This window comes from Rattus norvegicus, chromosome 6, assembly GCF_036323735.1.
Source record: "Rattus norvegicus strain BN/NHsdMcwi chromosome 6, GRCr8, whole genome shotgun sequence".
NCBI lineage: Eukaryota > Metazoa > Chordata > Mammalia > Rodentia > Muridae > Rattus > Rattus norvegicus.
This window is the reverse complement of record NC_086024.1, coordinates 28,612,974-28,633,316: the sequence shown is the minus strand read 5'-3', so window position 1 is coordinate 28,633,316 and position 20,343 is coordinate 28,612,974. Positions and strand designations below refer to the sequence as shown.

General features: G+C 45.4%; 1 protein-coding gene across 2 annotated transcripts in view; it reads right to left on the bottom strand.

Moving 5' to 3' along the window:
- The window catches only part of Alk (ALK receptor tyrosine kinase), a 719,891-nt gene extending 718,005 nt beyond the window's left edge, over window positions 1–1,886 (bottom strand). Inside the window, exon 1 of one of the 2 annotated variants that reach the window (XR_005505446.2) lies at window positions 240–1,886. Coding sequence is in view for 1 of the 2 variants with exons in the window: in NM_001169101.3 (NP_001162572.1) it covers window positions 240–921 (682 nt within the window). In the remaining variant the exon portion in view is untranslated. The remainder of the gene's footprint in view (window positions 1–239) is intronic. The other variant, NM_001169101.3, reaches the window with a different exon arrangement.
- Window positions 1,887–20,343: the final 18,457 nt, after the last annotated feature.

The following is a 20,343-nucleotide window of genomic DNA, read 5'->3' as shown; positions in this document are numbered from 1 at the left end:
AAGTCTGTGGAAGGCATTCTGCCAACACTGGGAAACTTTTCTCCCAACTTGGTTGCTAAAGAGAAAAAAAGGTTCTATTGGAAAGTCACTATGTTCAAGTACATAAGAAGAAACTACGGATCTAAGCTCAAGTACGATGAAATGGGGGCTAAGAAGAGAGTAAGGGTTAGTTAACAGTGGCTACATGTCGCTATAACTAAAAATGCAAATCCCAACACACTCTGGTGGGAACTGCTCACCGGTCCCGAAGATCTGGAAGAGAAGGCGGGGCTGGGAGGCTCGGATCGCAGTGGATAGCCTTCCCTCCCTGCCCACTTCCGATGCCTTCTTCTCAGGCATCAGGCGGATCCTCAGCCGCCCTTCGCCGTGTAGAATCCACCAGCTGAACAGCTCGCTAAGGTTGAACTGGAGTATCCCCACAGCCGCCGCCTCCTCTGGGGGACCAATGCAGCCTTCAAGGATCGTCTCCTCGCCCAGCTCCAGCACCAGCTGTTTGGCACGCCTGAGCTTGCGCACCGAGCCGCCCTTCAGCACCCTGGACAGCGTCGGAGCCGCCTCCGGACTAGGAGAACTGGCTCCCTCTGCCCAGGAGATTCCAGGCGATGGCCCCAGCAACCTGAGCAGAGGGTCGCAGTCCAGAGCCAGTGATCCCCGCGCCTCCAGCCCGCCAGCCCCGGGCTCCGAGGGGGACGGTGGCTGCGGCAGCAGCAGGTCTCGGGCATAGACGCGGAAGAGTGAGGGCACCACGAAGTCCACCGCCAGACTCTTCCTCTGCAGGCGCGAATAGCTGAGCGGCTCCCGGGGCTGCAGAGGCGGCCCTGAGGCTGGAGAACCCGCGCGCTGATCGGTTGCAGCTCCGGAGTACGAGGCTGCTGTCAAAAGCAGCGGCGGCAGCAGCCACAGGAACCCAAGGGCTCCCATCCCTCCGGAGGGCGAGTTTACACTAGACTCCCTTCCCTGCCTGGTCCAGCCTCACCTTTCACTCTCCCCTAAACAGAAAGGGGCTCCAAATAGTCCTTGGTCCTGAACGGCTCCTTCCACTTGGTCTCAAGGACTGTGTACACTATAGAGCGCCCTGCTTTCCCCAGTCTACAAGGAGGCAAAAAGGGTTCTCAGCAAAACGGATGAGAAAGTCAGGGGGGAGTTCGGAGACAGTGAGACACCTTGGGTTCAACAGCTGGATCCTGCGCCTCTCGCCATGCTGCGCCCCATTTGCTCAGGGACCAGAGAAATCACTATGGTTGAGGGAGGTGGCAATTAGGTACCGTTCAAGGAGCCCTCGGTGACCAGAGCTCTCCTCTTCGCCTCCAATCTTCTGCAACTTTCCAGGCTGCGAGCCGCGGTTCTGAGTCGGTCACTGTCTTGCCCACGTCCTCCGTTCCTGTCACCTCCTCTGCGCTCCTTCCCAGGTCTAGGCAAGGACCACCGGAGGGGGCTGCTTTCTAGCGCCCCCTCAAGTGACCTCCGCTGCAGGAAGTCTTCGGATCGATCACCCTGCCCGCTGAACTTCTGGGCGTGAACGCGAGCTCTGCGTTGCGGAGAGGAGGCTCCCGCTGCCTCCACGCGCACAAGTTTGCAGCGTCCTTGCTGTCACCGACGTCTTCGTTCCTCGGAGTTCACTCCCAAGCACCAGAGCGGCCCCGGCCGCTGCCGCCGAGTGAAAACATTCGGGGCAGAGGAGCCCGCAACGTAGCCAGCTCCCTCCTTACCTACCAGCAGCGCCCGCGGTTTTGTTGACTGGCCAGGGGGCGAACGGAAAGCGTCTTACTGCCCCGAGAACCCCTGGACAGAAGAAGCGGGAGGAGCCAGTTGCCACCGCCGCTGCCGCCCCCAGAGCTGCTGGCTCGCATCTGCCTGGGCGCCCGCCACTTGCAGCTGGCAGTGCCGCGAGCGCGCGCCGAAAGGGGGCGGGGCCTCCGTGAGGGCGGGGCTCCTGAGCGAACTCAGCGCAGCCGCCCAGCCCACGCAGTCGGCCCCGCCCCCTCCCATGCCCGCCAGCCAATGCTGCTGCGAGATCTGCTCCTATGCAAATCTGCAGAGGCCCTCGGTATTCATTCAGAAAAGCACCAAGCCCGCCCCGCCTCCGGCTGTTGGTGCCCGTTCCTTCCTCCGGATTGCCTGCCCTATTTCTCTGCTGTGCGAACAAGAGAGTATTTTGGATAAATGGGAAAACTGGAAGCGATCGTTGCAACCAAGCACTCTCTCTCTCTCTAATTATATATTTAACAGATTAAATGTGTCCGACTTCAGAGGAGCAGGATCCGGAATAAAACTGGAGGCAAAGGAAAACCAGGAGGAGGCAGGAGTAGCATGGCCCCTTCTCCCCCCCCCCCCCCCGCCCCGCAAGATTCAAGAGCAGCTTGTCTTAGGGCCTTGAAAGGGAACCTTCTCTAACACTCCAGTTATTTGAAAGCATTCCTGAGAGCCTGGTACTTCCGAATCGAGTTGTTCTTCAGCCGCATAAACTGCCGTTCAGACCTGTCAGCCACTTTGTTTTCTCATAATGATATCTGAACAGGTTTCCAGACTGGTGCTGGGGATGAAATTCCGAGCCTTCTGTAAAACAGGCAGACACTCTACTGCTGAGCAACCACCCCACCACGACACCATTTGTTTATCCATTTGTTATTTTGGCTTTTTTAAAAATAAGACCTTGATTGGTAGCCCAGGCTAACCCTGAACTCACTATGTTGCTAATACCGACCAGGAAGTCTTGGAAATCCAGCTTCAGCTTTTCAAGTGCTGGGGTTACAAACATAAACCACCACACATAAGATAAATATTTTTAATTCCAGTTCCGGATCGTATGGTCACATGAGACTACCAAGCCTATCCTCCAGTCCTGTTGACTGTTACTCTGCCATAGCCCTCCATGAATAGCAGACCACAGGCTATGGATGTGATTCTATGAACGAAGTTTGTGTGGGACAGTGGCTCACACAGTCAAGGCCTTTTATTTATTCACTTAAAATGCTGGCTTCTACCTCCAGTCTCCTTTCCTTTCTGATAACAGCTGTGTGTCACCAGAAGCCCAGATAAGGTTAATGTTTAGTTTATACTAATTTCTCAGTCCCTTCTCTCCAAGGCTGACTATCTTACTTTATGCTAGCTCTCCCAGTACCCCAGTACATTGCCCAGTGGACTCTCCCTTAGCCAGCTCTAAGAGACACAATATCTTGCTCACTGCCCCACATGAGAGAACGGTCAAGTGGAGCCCCTGCTCTTCCAAGGCCAGGGTATTTTCCAGCACTATGCTATCATGTTGACCAGTGAAATCCTACAGACAAAAACAAACAGCACTGCTTCTCAGTGACCTTCTGGCTTCCAGCTGCATATTTGAAATCTTTATGTGCTGCCAATTTAACTGTTTAAGGAATAAGACTTGACACAAGGAGAATTTAAGAAATGATCCTGTCTTGGGGAGGCAGAGGGAGAAGGAAAAGGACTATGGAGTTAAAAATTTTCATAGTAGGCTTGGGTTCTCATCAGTTTTTCTGTTGTGCAAACCCTCAGAAAAATACCTTTCTATGGGAAACATGAAAAGGATCAAGACACTAGCCCCTCGGCACCCCTGCTCTTTCTTTCCTGTCTGTATAACTCTTGTTCAAAGGCAAATTGACTCGTAATTTGTCAAGGATGGTGTACAGGCTTCTGAAATCAGTGGCCACTAGGGGGCTGCAGAGACTAGAAACTCAACCTGGAGGAGCATCAAGGTTCTGAACTCCGGGACAAGGGCTCCTAAGGTTGTGTTTGTATCTCACGGACACTGTGGGGGAGGGGGCGGGGCGTCTCAATTAACTTCAATTAACTCTCATGCCTTATTAATTCTCTCACGTCTCCCAAGGAGAAACTAGTGCCTTCCCCTGTAGGTTAAATTATACCAACTCAAAAATGTTTCCTATTTGCTAGGTAAATTTTTTTAATGAGTCGAAAATGGCTATTGATAATTTATCAGGCACCAAGCATCTGCATCTATAGTCATGTGTGTGTGTGTGTGTGTGTGTGTGTGTGTGTGTGTGTGCATGTGCACATGTGTCTCACATCACACAAGTAGACTTTTGTGGGGACAGAACAATTATTATTACTTCCATGACAGGAGAAACAGTTAAGGCTCATAAAGGCAAAATAAGTGGCCCAAGGTTAAACAACAAATAAATAACAGTGTTGGGATCCAAACTAGTGAATCTTTTTCTCAAAAAAAAAAATCACACATCCCAGTGAGACAAATTAGGCCTTCTCATCACATCAAGACAACTATAATTTTGACATTGTTATCCTACATCATTACCATGGAGAGGTGAGGTTACAGGAAAGTGGAATATAGAACAAGCAGGGGAAATAGAGACAGAATATGTGAGCACTGAAAACTAACATACCTTGTGTACACAGCGTGAGTCCAATATGTTTCAAAATAATCCTCAGTTAGGATTTAGAATAATGGGGTAGGGAGTGTGTCTTGGTGGTGTAGACCTTGCTAAGCAGGCACAAGACCTGAGGTTCAATTCTCAACACTAAAAAGATATTCTCAGTAATGCTGCACTGTGGTGGGTGGGGTTACAGGTCTTTATTTATGGAGGGCAAATAAAAGCTGAATTAGAGTCACTCCTCATTGAATCTATTTGGGTGTCAGGATTTATCACCTGAGCTGACCTAGATATCTGAGTGGGTGTCCAGGATCTCAATTTACAACGGAAGGTAATTGGGGCAGAGTTGACTGATGGACTTGTGTGGGCAGAGGAAATGAAGAAGCTGAAGGGGCAAATAGAGGTAACAGAGGAGGGTGAGGATGGCAGAGGGGACAGATATAGGTACTAGAAGATCTAAAGAGATGATCAAGGATGGTTGGGGTGCTGTGGTTACCTTGCACACAACTTTATTGTTAAGTAAAGTTGAAACGTGATCCTTTTCGTGGAATTCCTAATTTTTCTATACAAAGAAATGGACAACTCAGTCGGGGTGGGCTTTGCATTCTCTATAAGGAAGGCAATAACAACAGCATTTTAGATCCAGGTCCTGGGGTGGAGAGATGGCTCAGTGGTTAAGAGCACTGACTGGCCCTCCTGAGTTCAATTCCCAGCAACCACATGGTGGCTCACAACCATCAGTATTGGCATCTGATGCCCTCTTCTGGTGTGTCTGAAGACAGCTACAGTGTACTATGATAGATAGATAGATAGATAGATAGATAGATAGATAGATAGATAGATAGATAGATAGATCCAGGAGCTATAACTTAAGTAAACACATCTCACAAGTGTAAAATCTGACTTCGACCTATGGACCTTGGACATCCATTTAGTCAACAAACATGCCTTGAGTACCTAATGTGTGCAGGATGCTGCCTGTGTTGTGCAATGTCACTTTGAAGAAGAGACATTGAGTAGTCTCTCATCTCTAGATGCTCACATACCCATGGTGTAAAGACAAGAGATGGGAAGAGAATGTAATAAGGCCATGCAATGAAGAATGGTTTGGTGTGTGGGTTGGGATACTGCAGTAGGTATAGCGAACTGGCTAAAGAAGTGAACTCTGCCAGGATGTCCTCATTTGTTGGGCGAGATTATAAGGGAGAATGGTCTTGGGAATATCAGTTCAAGCCTGTGAGATCCTGAGAGGCTCTGCCAGAGCCCTGTGATACAGATGAGGATGCCTGCAGCTAACCACTGGACTGAACAAGGGGACTCCAATGGAAGAGTTAGAGAAAAGACTGAAGGAGCTGGAAGGGTTTGCAACACCATAGGAAGAACAACAATATCAACCAACCAGACTCCACTGGAGCTCCCAGGGACTAAACTACCAGACAATGAGTACACATGGGAGGGACCCATGGCTCCTGCTGCATATGTAGCAGAAGATGGCATTGTCCAGTGTCAATAGGAGGAGAAGCCCTTGGTCCTGTGAAGGCTTGTTTACCCAGTGTAGGGTAATGCCAGGGCACTGAGGTTGGAATGGGGCATCCTCATAGAAACAGGTGGAAGGGGTAGGGGGTATGGAAAAGGGAGGAAAGGGGATAATATTTGAAATGTAAATACATAAAATACCCAAGAAAAATAAAATAAAGAACATTCTGGCATACTCAAAAAGCAGAACAAGACTGGTAGGGTTAGAAAGCAGTAAGTGAGAGACGTGGCCTGACAAGGTGAGCCATGGTCCACTCCCTTGAGGGTTTCAGAGAGCACGGTCATAAAGAAAGCTGACTTCTGATTGTTGTTGGAGGATGCTGGCAAGCTGAATTGTCGAGCCCTTAAATAAAGATCTAAGAGTTGAAGGAGACTTGGAAAGAAGAGGGATGCCAGAGAATGGGGGATGAGATAAGTCGGGGTTATGTGAGTGAATATGGTCAAAATTCATTACAGACATATATGAAATTGTCAAAGAATAAGCCTTTAAAACAAGGAATTGGGACCCTGAGGACACCTCCAAATAAAGCAAGTGAATTGTGTTCAGGAAAGTTGCGATATCAGCTTCTCATTTTAGAGGCTAGAGGACCTTGAGGAGCCTTGATTTAGCTGGGCTCCTTGCAAATTAGGAAAGATGGCAGAGTCTTTAATATGCCAGTCAAGAAATCTATGAGGAGGTCTTCAAATGATCCAACAGGCTCACCCTACACCAAGGACAAGAGTTGGCAGATACTAGGAGACTAAATGTCCAAGGGAAGTAGAAATAGGATCAATGAAATACTGAATGGAAGAGAGAGGGCCAAGATTTATCCAAAAGTTTGTCTTAGCCCAAAGACAATCCTCAACCCTACTTCTGTAGCTTGCTATTGCTGGCCAGTCATATAAGCTATCATCTAACATTGATTATGGTCAAAAGTAAGAAACACATGATATCAATTTAATCAATATTTATTACGCATCTACTATGTGCTTGTCTTGGCATGATGTACAGAGGAAAGTTACTCTGGCAAAAAATGTTCAGGTTCTAGGGCTGAGATGACTCAGTAAAGTGCTTGCCATGTATGCATAATGACCTGACTCTAGGACCCCAGAAGTCAGGTGGACCTGTAATCCCAGCACCGAGGAAGTAGGCACAGAAAGAAGCCTGGGGCTTTCTGGCCAGCCAGTCTATCAAATTGGTGAGCTCCAGATTTAGTGAGAGATTGTTTCTCAAGAGACTAAGTAGAAAATAGTGAGAGAGTGACACCTATGTTGACTTCTGGCCTCTACATACACATGCAAAAATGAATGTATACAAGTCTAGGTTCCTACTATTGTGGGGCCATCTGACTATTAAATTTAAATGACCAGAATATTAAGTTCAATCCATGCCTATGCCACAATGAAACAAAAATAGAAAACATGGGAGGAAAATACTAAAACCTCCACCGACTGGAATGAAAATCATCCTTCCATCAGAGATGACTTTTAATAGGATTTGATCCTCGCCCACAAACACCTAAAACCCAGTAGCTGAAAAACAATGAAATATATTCATCTTATAGTCCCTGTTTACCCCCATGCACCAGTCACATAGCAATCCAGACTGATAGGGGCACCCACTACTGTACAGCTGTGGAGGATCAAGCAAATACTCCAGCCATAAATAGCACATGTCTTCACACACACACACACACACACACACACACACACACACACGACACTAACCTGTATGACGCAGTGAAGCATCAGAAATACCTAGTAAATATCCTTCCTCGCCTCCTTAGAAGGGTAAGACTTGAAACTTGTATGAGGAAAACTAATATAGACTATAGAGAAGAAAAACACCCTGAATTAATTCACTGTGAATCCACAGCCAATCTGAAGGGCCCAACTACCATTGTAAAGTGCTGCTCCTCAAACATGATGGCCGTCTTACAGACGTCACCGTGGCGGTGTTGTCTCTCCCAAGGTAGCACATAAGACATGACACAGGCAAAGAGAACGCTTTTTCCAAATACCAGAGGAATAGCACTCTCCTGGAAACTACAAACAACCATACATCTACAAAAGAGAAGGGAAACGAGGAGATAAAAGCAGACAGCATCCGCCGTGCCTCTCACAATAATCCCTGTGTTCTCAGAAGCCCAACACATTAGGGAGAAGAGCACCAGCGCTGGCTTTACCACTTTCTGCTATCCTAATGTGCTCTTGCCTTCTTAAAATGTCTGTTTGGGTTGAGGAAGATGAAAGAGAAACCTTTGGGGACAATTTGGTTATCAACGTAACCTTCTTGAGAGTCTTTCTTGAGAGTCTTTCAAAGGCCCCCAAACCAATACACAGCATCCCTTCTATTTCCCTCTCTCCGATTTCCAGACAAGAAAGGCGAGGGCCCCGGCCTAGGACCTTCAGTGGCATCAAGAAGGCTCTGGAGCCCGAAGCTTTCTTGTGACTACGTGATGGATCAGACAGACTGTAAGCAAGTCAATCTCCAAGCAATAGACTAAATCCAATTGATCTGCTCTAGACATCCTAACGATCAGATGAAGTTCCTGCTACCCGGTCTGATCTGATCCATCATTCTACGTCCCTGCTGTGCCTGCCTTGCTTTCTTACCCAGACCCTGGATGATTGACAGCCTTTGACTAATACCAGATTAGCCTAAGAAACCAATCTTGGCTCTACTTTGGAAAAATTTAAATTAGATGCTCATTATCAACTCATTATCAACTAACCCCTTTCTCACTCGGAGTCCAACCTCTGATATGATGAGCAGACCCTATTTTTGTCTTGCCTCTGTGACCGCGCCATACCTTGCTTCTAAATTTCCTTGTGTTGTGTCGAGGGAGGGGCGCGCACACACGTGTGTGCGTGAGTCCACAAAGGCAGATGCACACGTGGAGGCAGAGGCTGATGGTGACTGTCCTCCTTGATCATTCTACAGTTTGGTTTTCGAGACAGGGTCTCTCACTGAGCCTGTAGCTGGGCTCCTAGCTCCAGAAATCTACCTGTTTCAGCATCACTAGTACAAGTCTTTTACACATAGTTTTCATGTGGGTTCTGGGTACTTAAGCATTGGTCTTCATGCTCTGTGGCAAACCCATCTCTTCAGTTCTGTCTCCTTAAATTCCTTAAAATAAAATATCTTACCTTTGTTTTTATGAGACTCCCCACCCCACCCCAGGTCCATTCTTCCTGAGATCTATTGTGCATTGACCAGTTTCCTTAATTGATCCTACGCTCTGAACACACAGACTCCTAGTCCTCACTCTTAGGAATATGCATGAAATGCTGCTCTTTTCTTCCTTTTCTTTTACTGACTGTGTTCTTAGCTGGTGTCAGGAATCCCTAATTACTGTGCCACCATCGTGGCTGGTGAGAGCAGAGGTTCACAGCAGGATCCAACTCAGTCTAGAGTGAACAGTTGGAGTATCTCTCCCATCTTTGAATTGGCAAGCACAGACAGCGAGGGCTTACACTTGACTCATTTAAACAGTAGAGTGCCAGCATGCTCCCTGTCTTGAGAACTGATACTTTCCATCAGACCTGTGATCTCGTAATGAACACCTCACTTTCTAAGCAAGCATGGGATGGGCTTTAAAGACCCTTGGCAAATCAAACCAAGGCAAGCTAACCCTTTCTCTGTTGCTGGTCCTTCTTGGATCGTTCTCCATGTAGGCTTCGTAGACCATATTCTGTGAGTGTCTGAGTGTCTGCATCTGTCCACACTGCCACCCAGGGATGGCCTTGTCCATTCAGTAATGGCAGAGACTCGGTGTCCCCTGCTTTCAGACCAAGTGAATGTTCCCAGCCTTGGGGAAACCTATGCTCATAGTGACATCTTTACAGAGGGCACGAATCTAGACATAGCCTGATAGAATTTCTGGGTATAAAGAAGCATATAGAAGAAATTAGGTAGAATTAGTTTGGATGCTACAGTGTTTGTACTGCATAGATATTTCTAAGCTACATAGAAAGTAAATTTGTATCATGGTTGACCCAAGGCATTCAGGATGCAGGGTTTTAATACCAGTTGTAATACAGGAGATAGTCCTGAAAGCAAGAGAACTATTCTATTTTGGGAATAACAAGCTTTCTCTATGAAGCCTTTTGTTTTTCAAGTTCCAAACCCTGTGTAATGTCTCCTAGTGGCTTAGCAATCCCAGAATGGCCCTGCCAACCAGTCCCCAGCCCACGAAGCAAAATCTCAAACCTTTCACTAATCCAGACTGTCTGGGGGTAGAGACACTAGCAAACTTGGCAGCTTCGCCCATTGTTTTGAAAAGCAAATGTCCATTAGTTAATGAGCTTTGAAAAGAGCCCACAGTCCTCTGTTTGCAACACTGTATCTTGCCTACCCATACTGACTAAGGCTAACCAGAGTCACCAAAACCACGGGCAGAAATACAGTTTCTGAAGTTGTCCTTAAAGTGTGTCTTGGATCATTTGTTCTGAAGAAACCACTAGCGTTCTGTTAAGATAAACAAGAAGCTCTCCAGAAGGCCTGTGTGGCCCAGTGGCAAGAACTCCTGCCATCAATCAGCTATAACTTGTCAGGTATGTGACTAAGCCCCCTGCGAGCTGGATCTTACTGCCATGGCCAAGCCTTCCGATGTCAGTAGCTTCAGAAGAGACCCTGAGCTAGAACTATCTAGGTAGGTCAGCTGCTTGACTCACGTGACTGAGAGATAACAAACAAGTGTTTACTGTTATGTTAGACAGCATCACTTCTGATGGATTTGTTCGACAATAACAGATCATACTCATTCTCTGTGTCCCTCTGCTTCCTTTATTCCAAGCCAGTCACTGCAGGCCAGTCCTCTGAGCTCCAAAATCAATCAAGCTAGTATCCATCACTAAGGGCTACCACCAAAGAGAGGGTACCCCAGGAGATAGAGCCACTGTCCATTAGTCCTCCCCAAAGAAGCTCATGGAAAGAAAGATCCCTGGGAAGAAGCCTTTTCAACTATATATTCTACAGAATTTGTTTTCCGATTATATAAAAGTGATAGGTATTAACTGCGAGGAATTTGGAAAATTCATAAATATATTTAAAGAGCAACATAAATAACCCACACACTCACCACCCAAAACTAATGACTTAAAATTTCGCCGTATATCCTTCCGGTATTGTTTTAAATTGGTATAATTTGGCTCATGCACAGTTATGCTGTGTGCTATTTTTTAAACTTAACATTATATTGTGAACATTTTCCCATATCACGGAACATTCAGAGGATTTATGATTTTTAATGACGCCATAGAATTACAACATATAGATGCGCCATCATTTTTCTAACTGATCTCTCTTCTGGAGCATGGGGGTTGTTTGCAAATCTTAGCTGCTATGTACAATACTTCAACAAATATCCACGGACATCAGTCTTTGTCCACGGCTCAGATTAATCTATCAGCCATAAATCTCTGTTTGCATTTCAATTCACTTGTTTTTAGAAACCCTGAGTATGTATGTATGTATGTATGTATTTATTTATTTATTTTTTAAGAATGCAGTTGTGGGCATCGAATTAAAATGCTCCAAAAAGGTTCTGGAGTAGCAAGTACCTCTTGCCCCCAGCAGGGTTCTCTAGTCCTCCAAGTTTGTTTTCTTAGAGGTGATCATTTTTACCCATTCAGAAATATTAATGAAGAACTCTGCAAGAACAACCACAGAGGTATAGGCTAGCAGTCCTCAAAGACGCCTGGGGTCTCGGGTCTGGGGTCTGGGGACTTTGTGACCCGTTTAGGGAATCCACAAGGGTCAAAATTATTTTCACAATAATACCAATGTGCCTGCCATTCACCTACTTTATGTTTATTCTCCCTAGACTCACAGGAGGGTTTTTCAGAAGCCACAAGCTATATGATGGTGTCATCAACCCAACAGCTAGTGGGATGCATGTTTATGTATCTTTGAGTTTTCTAGAACTTTCTAAAAATAATCTTTGCATCTTGATAACTTTAAAGAGTCCAAGAGTTTTTCGAGGTGCTAATGTTTGACTTCTGTTGGTAGAGGCCTTCCCACACGCACATTCGCATATGTGGACACACAGGATGCTATGCATACTCCTCTCACTTTTCTAAATGGGATAGCACAGCTTTGTGACTGCTTACTCTCAGCACTCACAAGGCATCCTGAGTGTCTCTAAGCGACAGCATTTCATCTCAATTTATGGCTGTTCCAATTGTATCCAACCAGCACCTGTTGACAATGCAGGCTCTGTTGTGTTGTTTTGTTTTGTTTTGACACTCCACTGTCACCAATATCATGCACCCCTACATGTGTAGCTGGGAGAACTTGCCTCCTCAACCTTCACCACCACACTGTGATCTCTGAAGTCTGATAGCCCTAACCCTGCCCAACTTCAAGTTCCTCTCTGCTCCTTTTGGTAGACTGAGTGGTTGGCTGCTCTGGAAAAGTCTGTTGAGCCATCTTTTCTGGAAAGTTCCTGTGTGCGTCCTGACTTCCTGTGTTTGTTTGTTTGATCGCTAGGGGATCTTTATGCACTAAGTAAAATGGCACATTTTTCTTTTTACATTTGGTTATTGTGCAAAAGTTTTTGTAACTGAAATAAATAGTAATTTCTTTTGAGAATTCTGGGATAGAGATAGATAGGTAGATAGATAGATAGATAGATAGATAGATAGATAGATAGATAGATAGATAGATAGATAGATGATATATATATATATATCAGATATGAACATAAGATATCTTAAATTCTAGCCTATATTTTTTCTACCATTTTCATGGGGTTTTTTTATTTCTCTATTTTTTTCCTTTTTTTATTAGATATATTTCTTTATTTACATTTCAAATGTTATTCCCTTTCCCAGTTTCCTGTCCATAAGCCCCCATCCCGTACCCCTCCCCCATACGAGTGTTCCCCCATACATCCCCTTTACTGCACCCCCCATATTCCCCTGCACTGGGGGTACAACCTTGGTAGGACTAAGGGCTTCCCCTTCCCCTGGTGCCCCAACAAGGCTATTCTCTGCTACATATGCAGTTGGAGCCCTGGGTCAGTCCACGTATAGTCTTTGGGTAGTGGTTTAGTCCCTGGAAGCTCTGGTTGGTTGGCATTGTTGTTCTTATGGGGTTGCAAGCCCCTTCAGCTCTTTCAATCCTTCCTCTAATTCCTCCAAAGGAACTTTTGCTAAAGTATTAAACTATAATCCAACTTCAATTTTGAATTTGAGACAAATATCTTGCTATTTTAGCTATGTTGTTCAGGCTGACCTTGAACTTGAATTCATCCTTCTTCAAGCTCCTGAGCAGCCGAGACTATATGCATGTCCCGCTAGACTGTACGCGTGCCCCGCTAGACTGTACGCGTGCCCCGCTAGACTGTACGCGTGCCCCGCTAGACTGTACGCGTGCCCCGCTAGACTGTACGCGTGCCCCGCTAGACTGTACGCGTGCCCCGCTAGATGACTGTACGCATGTCCTGCTAGACTGTATGCGTTCCCCGCTAGACTGTATGCATGCCCCGCTAGACTGTATGCATGCCCCGCTAGACGACTGTATGCATGCTCCGCTAGACTGTATGTGTGTCCTGCTAGACTGTATGCATGCCCCACTAGACGACTGTATGCATGCCCTGATAGACTGTATGCATGGCCTCAACTTTACTTTTAAAAATTATATTCATACGTGGAGCTCACTGTCACAATACAATTATACTGAATAAAAAAAATAATTTCCTGGGGCAATAAGGAAATGGCTCAGCGAGTAAAGCACTTGCTTTGCAAGCATGAGGACTTGAGTTTAAATTCCCAGGTAAAGCCAGGCACAGCTACATCCTACTCCAGAAGGAAGAGGGACAAGAGGATACCACCGAGTCATTTGCCAGCTGGTGTACAGTGTAGCCCAAACAATAAGCTCCCACAAAATGAAAGAGGGCCCATCAATAAAAGAGAGGTCCCTTTCCCCCTCTCTGCCCACAAAAAAAGGTGGCCAGTGAGAGAGGAAGGAGCTCTTTTGTGCCCTCCAGATGCACACACTCTGACCACACAAACTTGCAAACCATTTCTACTGATAAGAAACACCACATTTCTTTTTTAACATAGGTTTTGCATATTTGCACTTCTGTGGATTCCTCTATGCAAGGACACAAATCCATCTGCCTGCCCCTCCCTCCCCAACCTCACACCATGTGTAACGAGAGAATAGGCGTGAGGCTGTTCCTCCTCGTAGCCAATCAACCTTTTCAGAGTTTCCTCATATACTCCTTAATATATCCTTTAATTTTGCCACACGAATTTCAGAAGTGGTTCAACTAGCTCGAAGTATTTATTGAAATCACTTAGAATTAACAAACTCACAAAGTGACACAGAGCTCTGTCCTCTTTGAAGCACTGAGTGTTTCTACTTAAGAACACGGGAAGCATTTTTCCCTACAATGTTCTCAAGGAACATTTAATAATTTATTCATATAGACCTTGAGTATTTCTTATAAAGCGTATATTATTTCGTTTGCTACTGTAAATGAGATTTTTCCTGTCAAATACATTTTATTTTATAAGTGGTTATTCATATTATATATTGGAGTGCTATTGATTTTCTTATATTAATTTTGTACCATCTTCACTTTTGGAAACACTCATTGCTTGTAACCGTTTTACTGTGAATCGTCTTGGATTTCCCAAGAGGACGACTATATCATCAGCGAAAAGTAATCACTTTTCCCTCTGATTTCTATACCTCCTTCCTATCTCTTATCCAATTTATTTGGCCAGCTCGTCCCAAAAAGATCCTAGTGAGGCGACTGGGATTGTAAAGTCTTGTGTTGTTCCAATTTTGTGAGAGAGGGGTCCTAGAACCCTGTCATTGAAATTGCCTTGGGAATTTGCCTTGGAGAATATGCCTTTTAGTTGAACTACGTCTTACATTTCTAAGCTCCATGCTTCCACCAACAGGTTAGCTTTCCCAATCGGTATTTCTGACTTGTTCTGCCCTTGTCAGGCAGGACATATGGGCATTTCAAATCGAAGGCGTGAGCTTGCTGCTTACAAACAGGTGGTCAGCAGCAACATTAGGTTTTTTTAAAACATTTTTATTTAAAGGAGTTCTTTTTTTGAGGGGTTTGTTTTGTTTGTTTGTTTGTTTTAAGGACATAAATTTCAACAGAAGGCTACCAGGTCTGACTAGTTTCCAAAAGCCATTTTGGGAAAGGAAAGAATGCCTGTTAAAGCCTTCAACCCCCAGCCTGTTTGCTCGCTGCTTCTGTGTCTGAACTCTTACTCCCTGAGCCTCTAAACCCATGCCTTTCTCTGCCTCTCAGAGCACAGCTGAGCCCAGGGACACTTTAGACACATTCAGTCCTGACACATGGCATCTAGGCTAACCCCAAGGTCACCAGAGCCCAGTCGGGTTGCTCGGTGAGCACATGAACAGTCAGGATGCTGGCTTTGAGCTTTACAGTAGCTGGTGCCACAGACCCGGTGATGTTTATGCAGGACAATGGTTGGGAAGCACGCAAATGCTGAAGGAGCTGTCGATGAACCAAGAATGCCCAGCCCTTCTGCCCTTCTTTCTTGGCTACTCACCGGCTTGCACCTCCCAAGCAGCAACAGCATGGAGAGGGCCCTGTGAGATCTTGTGTTGATTCTGACTTTGTGAGATTCACTGTGATTCTTAGCAATGGTAAGCTGAGGGAATCAATAATCTCCTGAGAGACGGGCCAGTACGGGGATTATTTTGATTATTTTTAATAATACAAGAAGACCCATCCAAAGTATGGGTGGGGCCATAACGAGCAGAAGATCTTCAGCTGTGTAAAAATGGAGAAAGTGAGTTGAGCCCTAGCAAGCCTTCCTTGGTCTTGGCTTCTTGACTGGATCTAACGCATGCAGCTACGTCGGGCTCCTGCTGCCTTGGCTCATCCACTATGCTGGACTTCATCTTTGAACTATGGGCCAAAATAAGTCTTAAAGTTGCCCCCCTCAAGTATCTTATTATAATAGTAACCAAGATGCTTACCATTGAGACCAACACTACAAGTTACCTTGATAAATACGCCTTTTAACGGAACTACAGCACTCACATTGCTGAATTTCATTCTTCCATGCTGGCTATGTCTCCCAATCAGTTCTCATGCTAAATCCTGTCTGACCATACAGAGAGCTCAAAAGGAATACAAAGATTTATTGCTAAGAATGTGGTAAGACCTGGCTGAACAACTCTTCTCACCAGGCTGTCCCTGGGACTACTTGAATGTGCGAGACAAACACTAAGGGAAGGAACAGTATTCAACCGCCTCTGCTTGGAGTCTTTTTTTTTTCTACTTTTTTTTAAATTAATTGCATTTTTATTTACATTTTAAATATTATCCCATTTCCCAGTTTCCCCTTCAGAAACCCACTATCACCCCTGACACACACCCTCCCACCTCCCTGCCCTGACATGGGGGCATTGAGCCTTGACAAGACCAAGGGCCTCTCCTCCCATTGATGCCTGACAAGGCCATCCTCTGCTACATATGTGGATGGAGCCCTAGGTCCATCCTTGTGTTTTCTTGAGATGGTGGTTTAGTCCCCGGGAGCTCTGGGGAGTCTGGTTGGTTGATATTGTGTTCTTCTAATGGGGTTGCAAACCCCTTCAACTACTTCACTCCTTTCTCTAACTCCTCCATTGGGGGCCCTGTTCTCAGTTCAGTGGTTGGCTCCGAGCATCCGCCTCTATATTTGTCATGCTCAGGCAGAGCCTCTCAGCAGACAGCTATCGGAGGCTCCTGTCAGCATGCACTTCTTGGCATCTGCAATATTGTCTGGGTTTGGTGACTGTATATGAGATGGATCCCCATGTGAGGCAGTCTCTGGATGGTCTTTCAGTCTCTGCTCCACACTTTGTCTCCATATTTCCTCCTGTGAGTATTTTTGTTTCTCCTTCTAAGAAGGCCTGAAGCATCCACACTTTGGTCTTCGTTCTTCTTCAGTTTCATGTGGTTTGTGAACTGTATCTTGGATATTACGAATTTTTTGGGCTAATATCCACTTATCAGTGAGTGCACACCATGTGTGTTTTTCTGTGATTGTTATCTCACTCAGGATGATATTTTCTAATTTAATCCAATTGCCTGTGAATTTCATGAAGTCATTGTTTCTGATAGTGGAGTAGTACTCCATTGTGTAGATGTACAACATTTTCTGTATCCATTCCTCTGTTGAAGGGCATCTGGGTTCTTTCAAGCTTCTGGCTATTATAAATAAGGCTGCTATGAACATAGTGGAGCATGTGTCTTTGTTATATGTTAGAGCATCTTTTGGTATAGCTGGGTTCTCAGGTAGTACTATGTCCAGTTTTTTGAGGAACCTCCAGACTGATTTCCAGAATGGTTGTACCAGTCTGCAATCCCACCAACAATGGAGGAGTGTTCCTCTTTCTCCACATCCTCATCAGCATCTGCTGTCACCTGAGTGTTTTATCTTAGCCATTCTGAACTGTGTGAGGTAGAATCTCAGAGTTGTTTTGATTTCCATTTCTCTCATGACTTGAACATTTCTTTAGGTGGTTCTCGACCATTCGATATTCTTCAGTTGAGAATTCTTTGTTTAGCTCTGTAGCCCATTTTTTAAAGGGTTATTTGATTCTCTGGAGTCTAACTTCTTGAGTTCTTAAGAAATTAGGGGAAAGACACCTTTCACAATAGTCACAAATAATACAAAATACCTCAGTGTGACTCTAACCAAACAAGTGAAAGAACTTCAAGTCTCTGAAGAAAGAAATCAAAGAAAAGCTCAGAAGATGAAAAGATCTCCCATGCTCATTGATTGGCAGGATTAATATAGCAAAAATGGTCATCTTGCCAAAAGCGGTCGACGGATTCAATGCAATCCCCATCAAAATTCCAAGTCAATTCTTCACAGAGTTAGAAAGAACAATTTGCAAATTCATTTAGAATAACAAAAAAAAAAAGGATAGCCAAAACTATCCTCAACAATAAGAGAACTTCTGGGGGAATCACCATCCCTGACCTCAAGCTGTATTACAGAGCAATTGTGATAAAAAAATAAAAAATGTTAAAAACTGTATGATATTGGTACAGAGACAGGCAGGTATATCAGTGGAATAGAATTGAAGACCTAGAAACGAACCCACATACCTGTGGTCACTTGATCTTTGACAAAGGAGCTAAAACCATCCAGTGGAAAAAAGACAGCATTTTCAACAAATGGTGCTGTTTCAACTGGAGGTCAGCATGTAGAAGAATGCAAATTGATCCATTCTTATCTCCTTGTACAAAGCTCAAGTCCAAGTGGATCAAGGACCTCCACATAAAACCAGACACACTCAAACTAATAGAAGAAAAAGTGGGGAAGCATCTCGAACACATGGGCACAGGAGAAAATTTCCTGAACAAAACACCTATGGCTTATGCTCTAAGATCAAGAATTCACAAAAGGGACCTCATAAAACTGCAAAGCTTCTGTAAGGCAAAGGACACTGTTGTTAGGACAAAACGACAACCAACAGATTGGGAAAAGATCTTTACCAATCCTACATCCGATAGAGGGCTAACATCCAATACATACAAACAACCCTGCTTGTAATCTTTAAAGGTGCATTTTTGTGACAGTGGCTGTCACTGGCTGTCTCTATGTATATTGCAGAAGACATTCTGAAGTAAGTAGATAATATGTACATGTTAGGCCTAGAATTAGGAGGAGACTGTGGAAACTTCCCGGCCTAACCAGACTCTTCCTGGGATAGGACCTGAAAGCCAAATGATAAGATCTTTCCACCCACGCAGGGCGATGCTAAGACAGCTCTGTACTCCCTCACCACGGGCAAGTCAGCCTCTAGTCCGTCAGAACTTGGGAAGCCATGAGTGACTATGCCCAATGGCCAACAAGTCAGCATGAAGGCCAGCAAGAGCCAAGATGGCTTCTGCTCTCCCCACCCCCCCACCCCCGCACTGCTCACCGGTTCCTCGTCTTATGAGCGACAGCGAGAGTTGTCCTTGTCTGCTCTCGTCCCTGGTTCTACTTCCTCTTCCCTGACCCCCACACCTAACACTGTGAACAGGCCATTCCCACAAGCCCACTGAGTGCGGTTGTAGATGAATCAGCCTCTTTGCAAGTTGCCCACTGATCACTACTGAGCAAGGCGCTTAGAAAAGCGGCCTGGGAACACAGGAGACCTGCATGCAGGCAGCTTCCTGCAGTGGAGTCAAGGGTCGGGTACAGGCAAAACCACGAACTGCTGTAAATTGCCCTTTAAGCTAAAGAGTGAAGCAGCTCGGCCCGTTAAGGAATGGTCTCTTGGAAACTGTCCCACTGCCCTGCCCACCAGAGCCTGTAGAGACTCCACTAATGAACCGTCAGCACTATAGCAGGTCCTTGCCAGTAAGTCACGTCACATCAAGGTGAGTTTGCAGAGTAGCAGGCACACTAGTGGCAAGCCGAGGGATCCTGTCTCGTGAGTTCAGCGGCTGCCTCTAGCAGCTTGACATAATGAAGAAGGCCCCTTTGAGAAAAGCAGAGTGTTTCTCCAGTCTGTCTCTGTTGCCTCCACAGACAGGATTTTGAAAGCCTGGAGAAAGCAGGAGGTCTCCCCTCTCTTACAGGGAACACTAGAATCCCTCCATGGTGTCAGGCTCTCGGCTACTTAGTAACACCGTACAAGTGAGCTGCGGGCCTTATTTAACAATGGCAAACTTAAACAAAAAGTAGGATTGGTGCTGAAACAGAGGTGAAATCCCGTATCCAGTTGATAGGAAAAGGAGAACCAAGAAAGGCTACATTGAGACTAACACAGCAGGGCAGACAGTTTGCAGAGGTTAGAAGCCCCTCTTTATCCTGGCATCATCTAGCAATCAAGGCTAGGGTGAAACAAAGCCTGTAAGATATAAATGGTTGAGAAAGGGCGGGGCTATAAAAAGATCACCTACCTCGTGGCATAGCGCTCTGGGAGCTTTTTCCTGGCTTGCTAACCTACTTCCATACTTGGGAGCGCCTTTTTCTTTCTTAATGAGCTATCTATATTCCATGCTTAACTTTAAAAACATGGCTCTGTCTTGTACTCTCCTCCTGGTGACTGCCAATAGTTTTACCTAGCATTATATATATTTTTTTTTCCAAAAAATCTACTAAAACTGTCCTCTGACTTCCTTCCGAGTACCTTTCTTTCTTATTAATGAGACTAAGAACCCCAAAAGGGAACTTCAGTTTCCCAGGTAACAGTTACAACTTAAACCTGAGCTACTCACCTTCTTAAACTGTGGTGTTCTTACACTAAAAATAACTCACAGGTAGAGTTGGAAGAGGAGCCTTTTTTAGCATCCACGGGAAAGTCACGTGCCTGCTACAGTCTTACTGTGCACATGCAACTTGACATGTCGGTACAATGGCAACTGGGACAGAGAAACATCCTTGTCACTAGGCCTTCAGCATTAGGATTAGTGATGCTCTTGAAAGCACACATCACTTCACAGTGTTCTTTCTGATCATCATCATCATCATC